Source organism: Bos javanicus, chromosome 6 (genome assembly GCF_032452875.1).
Source record: "Bos javanicus breed banteng chromosome 6, ARS-OSU_banteng_1.0, whole genome shotgun sequence".
In the NCBI taxonomy this organism is placed as follows: Eukaryota; Metazoa; Chordata; class Mammalia; order Artiodactyla; family Bovidae; genus Bos; species Bos javanicus.
The window spans coordinates 77,847,028-77,860,044 of NC_083873.1; the positions used below are offsets into that span (position 1 = coordinate 77,847,028).

Sequence of the window (13,017 nt, forward strand, 5' to 3'; positions counted from 1 at the left end):
GTAGGCTTCTAAAGCCCATGGGGTTGCAAAGTGTAATACACAACTGAGTGACTTTCACTTCCCTTTTCTCTCTCTAGCTCCTTTGGTGCCTGACTTCCTTATCACCCCTTCATCATCATCTCTCTAACCCAAGGATATAGACCTGCTTTTTGCCTCATTTCTCAAGGATCATACTCATCATTGAATCCATACTAATCAGATCATTTGTATGAATTTGTTGCCTTTTTTTTTTTATAGGAACCACAGATTTTACTTAGGACTCATAAAAAATAAAGACTTCCCCTCCAGAAGAATGAGAATTTCAGAAACAGACATAAGAAAATTAATATATGGTCAGCTGAAACTTGTAGTACCTTAGAAAATATGACAGAGTAAGGTCTAACTGCCTTTTTTACCAAGCTTGTGTAGACCAGCATTTAGTAAAATAACACAAAAAATAAGAAAATGAAAGCACTTATGGAACACTTTATTTTTACCAGATCTACTTTTACATCTTTGCAGTACAAACTTCGCAATTCAGCTTAAATCCTTTCTGAAACAAGGCAAGGAAGAAATAAACAATTAATAATAAGTAATAATCTCATAAACTATTTTAATTATTATATTTTTATTTTGAGCTATTTTTCTCCTTGGTTTTAGTGTTTCTCCTTCATTTACATTGAAGAATTTAGTATGTTAATAAATACAGGATTATTTATACAGGACCAAGAAAAAAATTTGTGAGATCTATTTTAAAACCTTTAGACTAATCTCTAGTATAATTATCAATAGAATCTTCTTAGAACCTTTTCTTACATGTTATACTTTTTTCTTATTATAATGCTCTGCTTTCATCCATATATATTATTAATCAAATGTTAAATATGGCAAATAGATGAAGAAACAGTGGAAACAGTGACAGACTTTATTTTTGGGGGCTCCAAAATCACTGCAGATGTGACTGCAGCTATGAAATTAAAAGATGCTTGCTCCTTGGAAGAAAGTTATGACCAACCTAGACAGCATATTAAAAAGCAGAGACATTACTTTGCCAACAAAAGTCTGTTTAGTCAAAGCTATGGTTTTTCCATTAGTCATGTATGGATGTGAGAGTTGGACTATAAAGAAGGCTGAGCGCTGAGAATTGACGCTTTTGAGCTGTGGTGTTGGAGAGGACTCTTGAGAGTCCCTTGGACTTCAGGGAGATCCAGCCAGTCCATCCTAAAGGAAATTAGTCCTGAATATTCATTGGAAAGACTGATGCTGAAGCTGAAACTGAAACTCAATTACTTTGGCCACCTGATGCGAAAAACTGGATCATTTGAAAAGACCTTGATGCTGGGAAAGATTGAACACAAGAGGAGAAGGGGACGACAGAGGATGAGATGGTTAGATGGCATCACTGACTCAATGGATATGAGTTTGAGTAGACTCTAGGAGTTGGCATTGAACAGGGAGGCCTGGCATGCTGCAGTCCATGGGGTCGCAAAGAGTCGGACACGACTGAGTGACTGAACTGAACTGAACTGAACTGATGATTTTTAAATATAGGTTATATTTGATTAGGTTTTAATATATGAATTAAGTATATGAATTTTAAGAATCTTGTCTCAATTCTTTTGCAGACCTATTTTACTACTGTAGTCTTATTAACTTTATGGCAATTGAAACTTCATTTGATAGTTATCTGACTGACTCATGTGTTCCTTTCCCTAGATTGCCTGTGCAGTTTTTGCTGCCCTATTGCATTTCTTCTTCTTGGCTGCCTTCACCTGGATGTTCCTGGAGGGAGTGCAGCTCTATATCATGCTGGTAGAGGTTTTTGAGAGTGAACATTCACGAAGGAAATACTTCTACCTGGTTGGCTATGGGATGCCTGCCCTCATTGTGGCTGTGTCAGCTGCTGTAGACTATAGGAGTTATGGAACTGATAAAGTGTGAGTTTATGTTTTCTTTCCTTTTTTCTCTTCTTTTTAAATCTAGTTGAAATTGAAACTTTGAATTTTCTCAGAAACTAAGATCTTTATATCACCTTACAGCAATAAATGACAGAACTATAGAAGCAAATGAGGATAATTCAATTCATGGGTTGTACTTTTGTTATTATGTAAAAAGAGATAGTATTCCGAGATTCCACATCTACATCACAAACTTGAGTAATTGTAAAGGGACGATACTTTTAATATCTTTCAGAGCATTGAGACTTTTGCCAAATCAAGAATTAGCTATGTTAAACATGTGTATTCAGAGGAGACTTTAGTCTCTGACACTGAAACCTTGTCTCCTTCCTGACATATCAATTCTAGTCACTAGAAAGTAACTTATACCATTAATAGAAAGGTAGACTTATAGGATCAGGGGCAACTTGTGGTTTCCCTTTTTTCCCTGGGTAGCTACTGGGGTCTAGTGATGACCTTTATTTTCAACATACCTTCAAACTGGTGAGACATACCCATAGAGATGTTAAGCATAATTATGGAAAGAAGTTCAGTGAAAAATATTCCTGTAATTCACATCATTATAATAACTGGGATCCTGAGAATTAATTAGTTTTCAGAGAAGAAAGTTTAGAAAGAAGAACAAGACATCTCTGATGAATACTCACATTTAAGTCATAGATTGAGGAAGGAAATTAAAAATAGAGAAGGAAGAGAGGTGAAAAATAAAGCCTCTGAACTATGGAGAAAGTGAGAAAAAGTTTCAAGGTGGGACTTTATGTCCAAGATAATGTAAGCAGGGTAAGCATGGAGGAAAAATCATTTGTCCTATTTTGATAAAGTGCTAGAAACAGAAGCCAAATTGGAAGATGTGAAGAGATAAGTCAGTGGCAATAGAGTAGAATCTTCATGTGTTAACTACAGCTTGAAAACATTTGATTGAGAAATAGTACAAATATTAATTTATGATACCAGTGATGAAGAATTCTTAAAAGTGAAGGTGCAAGAACATCTAGGGTGTGAAGAATCAAGTTGGAAAGAGGAGATTAGCAGACAGAAAGTATCTTGTGCCTCATTTGTATTCAACATATATAGGCTGAATGAAAAGGAAAGGTCCCAGGGGGATAGAAAAGCATAGATTAGACATAAGATGAGAAAAACCTTGATTCAGTACTGAAAGTGGCCTTAGAACTCACCTAGTCCAAGGCATTAATTTTACAGATGAAAAAATCAGGAGCCAGGTAAATTGCCTTGCCCATGATGATAGAAGTAGATGGTGGCAGACATGTAATGAAATAAGTCAGGTTTATTTCCACTAAAACTAGGATGTTTTTGAAATAGTCAGATGACCCCTGTCTTCTGAGGTGTGAAGAAAATAACAGGTAAGATAAATTTGGAAGTGGAGGAATTTTTCCATCAAGTAGGAGATGCTGATCTTTGCTGAATGAACAGGTGAGGTCATGTTGAAAAGACAGGAGATTTGAAAAGCTTTGAAATGAGCACTATGGAAAATGTGTTAAGGAGCCAATTAGATATTAATAAAAAGATTTCCAAGCAATAGTGAAGGCCCAGATGAGGTTAGATAACATCAATTTATACAGAAGTTAATAAGCCAAATTTCATGACTTTCCACCAGCAGTCAGCAGCCTGAATATGCTAGCAATAAAGCAGCTCATTTCCCAGAAGAGAAGATTCAGGAGGGAATGACAAGAGGACTCCACAGTTACAAGGAGCATAGTTAAAATAGAACATGCTTTGGTGTAGAAGCACCAACAGTGTATTTAAAAGAAGACCATATCACTTCTGTTGAATTTTTTATTGAGAACAGTGACAGGCTACATAAAACCATTTGCCTAATATTGCTAGTAGTAATTATTTTTTAATCTAAACCTTGTGAATTGTAGTCAAATCTAAGGTCATTTTGTGTATCTCGGTGGCAATCATGGACCAGATTAGGATTAGATAAAATTATTGTCTATATTTTGCTGTAAAGACATTTTAGGAGATGGAGATTAGATAGATGATAGAATTTAATTTAAAATCTTTTATTGATATAGTTTACATGCCATAAAGTTCACCCTTTTAAAGAATATGCTTCCATTGTTTTTAGTATATTCAGTGTTAGGCATCCATCACCACTATCTAATTTTAGAATATTTTTATCCTTTCTGAAAGAAACCCATTAGCAGACATTGCCCTTAAATCATAGGATTTTTGTTTTAATTAATATGTTTCCACTCTAATATATTAAATTGACTGACATAGTTATTTGTTATCTATCTTTTCTTAGAATCAATACTATATATTCTCTTGTGACTTTGTTAAAGCCTTGGGTATCATTGCTTTAATTTCCTGTACCATACCTGGAAGCTCTCATTTACTGACATTATTACTTTGTAAGAATAGAGGCTAATTTATTTCCCAGGCACTGATTTGAAACAAGCCTTAATGATAATTCAGTTTCACCATTATGATTTTTCCCAAAACAAGGAGAAGTAAAACAGATACAGATAAAATAATGGATAAATGAAAGAAGTATAGAAAAGGATAGGGAAAATTGTACTAAAACTCTATCACAGGTGGGCATAGAGCAGTTAGTGCCTCATTTTTATATTTTCAATAAATTGTCCAGAGACAGACCTTCAAGATACATGGAAAAAATTTTTGACTTACCCCTTTGGGACTTCATCTAGCCCAGTGTCTATAGAGTTCTGTTTTGCTCTTTGAAGAAGCACGTGTTGAAAAAGAAATGTTATTCAGTCATTTGTATGTACTTGATAAGCTGAAACGAACAGACCTGTTTTTCTAGGGAGTTTAATCAAGATATTCTTTAAAAGTACATATAAGCAAAGAATTTCTATACAACCAGAAGAATTTCTGTATATAGAATTATGTATCTTATTGCTTATTATTTTTTTAAATTATTTATTTTAATTGGAGGCTAATTACTTTACAATATTGAATTGGTTTCGCCATACATCAACATGAATCCACCACGGGTGTACACGTGTTCCCCATCCTGAACGCCCCTCCCACACATCCCTCCCCGTACCATCTCTCTGGGTCATCCCAGTGCACCAGCCCCAAGTATCCTGTACCCTACATCGAACTTGGACTGGTGATTCGTTTCTTATATGATATTATACATGTTTCAATGCCATTCTCCCAAATCATCCCACCCTTTCCCTCTCCCACAGAGTCCAAAAGACTGTTCCATACATCAGTGTCTCTTTTGCTGTCTCTCATACAGGGTTATCGTTACCATCTTTCTAAATTCCATATATATGCGTTAGTATACTATATTGGTGTTTTTCTTTCTGGGTTACTTGATTCTATATAATAGGCTCCAGTTTCATCTACCTCATTAGAACTGATTCAAACGTATTCCTTTTAATGGCTGAGTAATACTCCATTGTGTATATGTACCACAGCTTTCTTATCCATTCATCTTCTGATGGACATCTAGGTTGCTTCCATGTCCTGGCTATTATAAACAGAGCTGTGATGAACATTGGGGTACACGTGTCTCTTTCAATTCTAGTTTCCTCGGTGTGTATGCCCAGCAGTGGGATTGCTGGGCCATAAGGCAGTTCTATTTCCAGCTTTTTAAGGGATTTCCACAATGTTCTCCATAGTGGTTGTACTAGTTTGCATTCCCACCAACAGTGTAAGAGGATTCCCTTTTCCCCACACCCTCTCTAGCATTTATTGCTTGTAGAATTTTGGATCACAGCCATTCTGACTGGTGTGAAATGGTACCTCATTGTGGTTTTGATTTGCATTTCTCTGATAATGAGTGATGTTGAGCATCTTTTCATGTGTTTGTTAGCCATCTGTATGTCTTCTTTGGAGAAATGTCTGTTTAGTTATTTGACCCATTTTTTTGATTGGGTCATTTATTTTTCTGGAGTTGAGCTGTAGCAGTTGCTTGTATATTTTTGAGATTAGTTGTTTGTCAGTTGCTTCATTTGCTATTATTTTCTTCCATTCTGAAGGCTGTCTTTTCACCTTGCTTATGGTTTCCTTTGTTGTGCAGAAGCTTTTAATTTTAATTAGGTCCCATTTGTTTATTTTTGCTTTTATTTCCAATGTTCTGGGAGGTGGGTCATAGAGGATCCTTCTGTGATTTATGTCAGAGAGTGTTTTGCCTATGTTCTCCTCTAGGAGTTTTATAGTTTCTGGTCTTACATTTAGATCTTTAATCCATTGAGTTTATTTTTGTGTATGGTGTTAGAAAGCGTTCCAGTTTCATTCTTTTACAAGTGGTTGACCAGTTTTCCCAGCACCACTTGTTAAAGAGATTGTCTTTTCTCCATTGTATATTCTTGCCTCCTTTGTCAAAGATAAGGTGTCTATAGGTGCGTGGATTTATCTCTGGGCTTTCTATTTTGTTCCATTAATCTATATTTCTGTCTTTGTGCCAGTACCATACTGTCTTGATGACTGTGGCTTTGTAGTAGAGCCTGAAGTCAGGCAGATTGATTCCTCCAGTTCCATTCTTCTTTCTCAAGATTGCTTTGGCTATTCGAGGTGTTTTGTATTTCCATACAAATTGTGAAATTATTTGTTCCTGCTCTGTGAAAAATACCGTTGGTAGCTTGATAGGGATTGCATTAAATCTATAGATTGCTTTGGGTAGTATACTCATTTTCACTATATTAATTCTTCCAATCCATGAACATGGTATATTTCTCCATCTATTAGTGTCTTCTTTGATTTCTTTCACCAGTGTTTTATAGTTTTCTATATATAGATCTTTAGTTTCTTTAGGTAGATATATTCCTAAGTATTTTATTCTTTTCATTGCAATGGTGAATGGAATTGTTTCCTTAATTTCTCTTTCTGTTTTCTCTTTATTAGTGTATAGGAATGCAAGGGATTTCTGTGTGTTGATTTTATATCCTGCAACTTTACTATATTCATTGATTAGCTATAGTAATTTTCTGGCAGAGTCTTTAAGGTTTCCTATGTAGAGGATCATGTCATCTGCAAACAGTGAGAGTTTTACTTCTTCTTTTCCAACTTGGATTCCTTCTATTTCTTTTTCTGCTCTGATTTCTGTGGCCAAAACTTCCAAAACTATGTTGAATAGTAGTGGTGAAAGTGGGCACCCTTGTCTTGTTTCTGACTTTAGGAGAAATGCTTTCAATTTTTCACCATTGAGGATAATGTTTGTTGTGGGTTTGTCATATATAGTTTTTATTATGTTGAGGTATGTTCCTTCTACTCCTGCTTTCTGGAGAGTTTTTATCATAAATGATGTTGAATTTTGTCAAAGGCTTTCTCTGCATCTATTGAGATACTCATATGGCTTTTATTTTTCTATTTGTTAATGTGGTGTATTACATTGATTGATTTACAGATATTGAAGAATCCTTGCATCCCTGGGATAAAGCCCACTTGGTCATGGTGTATAATCTTTTTAATGTGTTGTTGGACTCTGATTGCTAGAATTTTGTTAAGGATTTTTGCATCTATGTTCATCAGTGATATTGGCCTGTAGTTTTCTTTTTTTGTGGGGTCTTTGTCAGGTTTTGGTATTAGGGTGATGGTGGCCTCATAGAATGAGTTTGAAAGTTTACCTTCCTCTGTAATTTTCTGGAAGAGTTTGAGTAGGATAGGTGTTAGCTCTTCTCTAAATTTAGGTAGAATTCAGCTTTGAAGCCATCTGGACCTGGGCTTTTGTTTGCTGGAAGAATTCTGATTACAGTTTCAATTTCCGTGCTTGTGATGGGTCTGTTAAGATTTTCTATTTCTTCCTGGTTCAGTTTTGGAAAGTTGTACTTTTCTAAGAATTTGTCCATTTCTTCCACATTGTCCATTTTATTGGCATATAATTGCTGACAGTAGTCTCTTATGATCGTTTGTATTTCTGTGTTGCCTGTTGTGATCTCTTCATTTTCATTTCTAATTTTATTGATTTGATTTTTCTCCCTTTGTTTCTTGATAAGTCTGGATAATGGTTTGTCAATTTTATTTATCCTTTCAAAGGATTTGGCTTTGTTGATTTTTGCTATGGTCTCTTTTGTTTCTTTCACATTTATTTCTGCCCTAATTTTTAAGATTTCTTTCCTTCTACTAATCCTGGGGTTCTTCATTTCTTCCTTTTCTAGTTGCTATAGGTGTAGAATTAGGTTTTTTATTTGACTTTTTTCTTGTTTCTTGAGGTATGCCTGTATTTCTATGAACTTTCCCCTTAGCACTGCTTTTACAGTGTCCTACAAGTTTTGGGTTGTTGTGTTTTCATTTTCATTTGTTTCTATGCGTATTTTGATTTCTTTTTTAATTTCTTCTGTGATTTGTTGGTTATTCAGCAGCGTGTTATTCAGCCTCCATATGTTGGAATTTTTAATAGTTTTTCTCCTGTAACTGAGATCTAATCTTACTGCATTGTGGTCAGAAAAGATGCTTGGAATGATTTCAATTTTTTTTTTTAATTTACCAAGGCTAGCTTTATGGCCCAGGATGTGATCTATCCTGGAGAAGGTTCCATGCACACTTGAGAAAAAGGTGAAATTCATTGTTTTGTGGTGAAATGTCCTATAGATATCAATTAGGTCTAACTGGTCTATTGTATCATTTAAAGTTTGTGTTTCCTTGTTAATTTTCTGTTTAGTTGATCTATCCATAGGTGTGAGTGGGGTATTAAAGTCTCCCACTATTATTGTGTTATTGTTAATTTCCCCTTTCATACTTGTTAGCATTTGTCTTACATGTTGCAGTGCTCCTATGTTGGGTGCATATATATTTATAATTGTTATATCTTCTTCTTGGATTGATCCTATGATCATTATGTAGTGTCCTTCTTTGTCTCTTTTCACAGCCTTTGTTTTAAAGTCCATTTTATCTGATAAGAGTATTGCTACTCCTGCTTTATTTTGGTCTCTATTTGTGTGGAGTATCTTTTTTCAGCCCTTCACTTTCAGTCTGTATGTGTCCCCTGTTTTGAGGTGGGTCTCTTGTAGACAACATTTGTAAGGGTCTTGTTTTTGTATCCATTCAGTCTTTGTCTTTTGGTTGGGGAATTCAACCCATTTACATTCAAGGATAATTATTTATAAGTATGATCCCATTGCTCTTTACTTGATTGTTTTGGGTTCGAGTTTATACATCCTTTTTGTGTTTCCTGTCTCGAGAATATCCTTTAGCATTTGTTGGAGAGCTGGTTTGGTGGTGCTGAATTCTCTTATCAGATTTTATTTTTTGGGGCTCCAAAATCACTGCAGATGGTAACTGCAGCCATGAAATTAAAAGACGCTTACTCCTTGGAAGGAAAGTTATGACCAACCTAGGTAGCATATTCAAAAGCAGAGACATTACTTTGCCAACAAAGGTTCGTCTAGTCAAGGCTATGTTTTTTCCTGTGGTCATGTATGGATGTGAAAGTTGGACTGTGAAGAAGGCTGAGCACCGAAGAACTGATGCTTTTGAACCGTGGTGTTGGAGAAGACGCTTGAGAGTCCCTTGGACTGCAAGGAGATCCAACCAGTCCATTCTGAAGGAGATCAGCCCTGGGATTTCTTTGGAAGGAATGATGCTAAAGCTGAAACTCCAGTACTTTGGCCACCTCATGCGAAGAGTTGATTCATTGGAAAAGACTCTGATGCTGGGAGGGATTGGGGGCAGGAGGAAAAGGGGACAACAGAGGATGAGATGGCTGGATGGCATCACTGACTCGATGGACGTGAGTCTGAGTGAACTCCGGGAGTTGGTGATAGACAGGGAGGCCTGGCGTGCTGCGATTCATGGGATGGCAAAGAGTCGGACACGACTGAGCGACTGAACTGAACTGAACTGAAAGCTTTTGATTTCTCCTTCATATTTGAATGAGATCCTTGCTGGGTACAGTAATCTGGACTGTAGGTTATTTTCTTTCATCACTTTAAGTATGTCTTGCCATTCCCTTCTGGCCTGAAGAGTTTCTATTGAAAGATCAGCTGTTATCCTTATGGGAATCCACTTGTGTGTTATTTGTTGTTTTTCCCTTGCTGCTTTTAATATTTGTTCTTTGTGTTTGATCTTTGTTAATTTGATTAATATGTGTCTTAGAGTGTTTTGCCTTGGGACTCTCTGGGTTTCTTGGACTGGGGTGATTATTTCATTCCCCGTTTTAGGGAAGTTTTCAAGCTTATTATTAAATTTGTCTTTTTGTCTCATTTCTGTTACTATTGCTTATTTCTTTTATTTCTAATGGCATTTCCTTCTTCCTGCTCATCATACTTAAGTGTTTATTTGGGGGTTTTTTTGCCAATGTTACCTCCTTATATGCTACATTGATGTTTTTAGTACAAATATGTAAGTCCACAGTCATAATAAACAGCAATTAGCCAGAAATCAAAGACATATTGTCACACATTTTTTTGTAAATTGTCATTAAAATTGATACAGTAAAATTTTTGTCTTAGATGTCTATTTTACTTATTTTTGGAATTTTATTATCATGCATTTTTACTTGTTAGCCTCAACTGCTTGATTACATCTAGAATAAAACCATTGAATATATATTACAATATTCCAAATAACAGGTTTCTCTTTCTTTTTTTCTCATCTTAGTGTTCTTAATGTATTTTATTATAGTAGCCATGAGGTTTTATTTCTGAAATCTTTAATAATAATAGCTTAAATTTCTAAAAAGTACAGACAGAATCATATCAATGGTAGGAGATAAAATTGGAGACAAAACTGTTTTTGTAGATTAAATAAATGTTATTTTGATACAGATAGAGGTAACTATCATATTCCATCTGGCTGATGGATTATGATGTGTTTTTCTATGAAAGTTATCAGAGTTGTTGAATTGATTATTATGTACAAAACACATACTGACACACAAAGCATACATAATTTGATTTTGAGAAATTGCTTAGTGTGCCATCAATTTGCAAAGTTTATAAGAGAATCTCATTATTTCATGATAGTGTTTAATGAAATCTTTTAATCTGTGTTGACATTATTCTTGAGACAATTTACTTAGAATTACATTTAGTCACAATTATAAGACACTTAGAAAATCAAATTAAAATTTCAATACAATTGTTAAAAAAAAAAAAAAAAAAAAACCCTCAGCTAGTAGACCACAGGTCTAAATTGTACTAACTATGGGATTTTTTCCATTTTCTGTCTTCTTTTATATCTTCCTTTAATCTCTCTTATACTGTTATTTCGGGCTTTCCCAGTGGCTCAGCAGTAAAGAATCCACCTGTAATGCACGAGATGCAGGAGTCACCGGTTTGATCCCTGGTTTGGGAAGGTCCCTTGGAGGAGGGCGTGGCAACCTATTCCAGCATTCTTGCCTGGAGAATCCATGAACAGAGAAGCCTGGCGGGCTACAGTCCATAGGATCACACAGTGTCAGACATGACTTAAGCGACTTAGCATGCAGGCATGCATCCATACTACTATTTATATAGATATTCAGTGAAGCCATTGGGTATGATTCTGTCAAAAGATAAAAAGTTGACTTAATAATTAAAACAGAACTGATGTGGAAATTCTGTGATAAATAGTTTGATTTTATGACCTGAAACTAATCAGTTCCTGTAAACTTTATTTACCTCAGTATTACCTCCCCAAATGTAAACTGTTTGAACAGTTAATTTTTATTCAAAGGGAAAAAATGCATTTATATTTTATAGCACTTTCCTTGAAATCTAAGTTTAGGGCAGTAAAAGCAGTGGTTAAAGTGATGGGTAGATTGAAAAAGGGCTGTAAGGAAGTCGGTTCCAACAGGAGGAGAAGGGAGAGTGCTGGGAAGTAGTAAACCTCAGAGAATAGCCCAGGAATTAAAGTGCAAGTTCAAAAATTGGTAAGAGGTTTCTGAAAGACGTTGATTAGGTCATGAACATTTATAATGGACCAGAACATCCTTGAGTTCTTGAAGCATAACTGAGCTCTTAAAGATAATTGAAATCAATTTTATGATCTGAAAATTATTATAAATCATCTATTAAGTCTTAGATTTGTCTTCCTAGCAAGCTTAACAACAGCTCTAAAAAGCATAGTCTCTCCTCTGCTGGTTAAAATCCCCCCTCCAGTTTCTTTATTTTAGTTTCATTCTCTAACCTGCATAATCATTTGAATAGAAAATTGATTATTGATATTTAAAATACTGGATTATATTATCATTCAAGAAGGAAGCCAGCCAAGGAACATTATCCTTGATAGTATCTGAAAGTTATATGCATAGGTTTATTCAATACATTTACAATGTCTAAGCACTTCATCCTACACATAGAACATTATATATTCATCTGAAATATTTATCTAATCTATTATTATATATAAAATATTCCTACTTTTAATATTGCATTAACATGAAGCATTTACCTCATTGAATATGTTGTCACCAGGCATGTTTGACTTTAAGTTGGACAGGGGGAGATAATATAGATAATGAACCAGTATTTATCATCGACATATATCAAGCTAATCATTCAATATGTGTGTGAGGAGTGCTCTGTGTGTTATATGTTATGTTGTTAAAGCCAAGAGCATGTTTTATGTATGAATTACAGAGACTGAGGGCTTATTATATCATAATTTCATCACCCAGGAACCTGCATTGAGCATGAGATTATCACTGTATGCAGTATATAAGAATTTAGAGTTCAGCATATTTTTTTTTGTTTAAAGATTTAGCTCTATCACAGAACATCAAGACTATGTCTTGTTATTTAGAAAATGTGACTGATGTCAAATGTAGGACTTAACTTCTTACTGGAACCAAAGAAGTATAATATCTTATCAAGCGATCAATTTATAATTGCAAAGATCTAATATTTTTACTTGGGCAATCTGTGATTTATGTGCAACATATACATTTCTCATCTAATCATTTAGAATTTATAATTGTCACCAAACTTAGATTTTATTATTTTATATCTTGTGTATTTATTCTTTTTGAGAAACACTAGGTTAAAGGACTTTGGAGTCAGGTAGACTAGAATCAAATTCAGGCTCAACTAATTATGAGTGATGTGGCTGTGAACAAGTTAGTTTCATTTTCTAATTTGTAATATGAGGGCTATTATATAAGTACCTTGCAAAACTACTGCAATATTTGAAATTGTGTGTGTATGAGTAAGTACATATGTGTATGTAT

At 34.8% G+C, this 13,017-nt stretch overlaps 1 protein-coding gene across 16 annotated transcripts in view; it reads left to right on the forward strand.

Annotated features, from left to right (window-relative positions):
• The window catches only part of ADGRL3 (adhesion G protein-coupled receptor L3), a 959,208-nt gene that overhangs the window by 841,640 nt on the left and 104,551 nt on the right, over positions 1 to 13,017 (forward strand). For all 16 annotated transcript variants that reach the window (XM_061420294.1, XM_061420290.1, XM_061420278.1 and 13 more), the window contains one exon: positions 1,696 to 1,916. In XM_061420294.1, the coding sequence (XP_061276278.1) occupies positions 1,696 to 1,916 (221 nt within the window). The remainder of the gene's footprint in view (positions 1 to 1,695; positions 1,917 to 13,017) is intronic.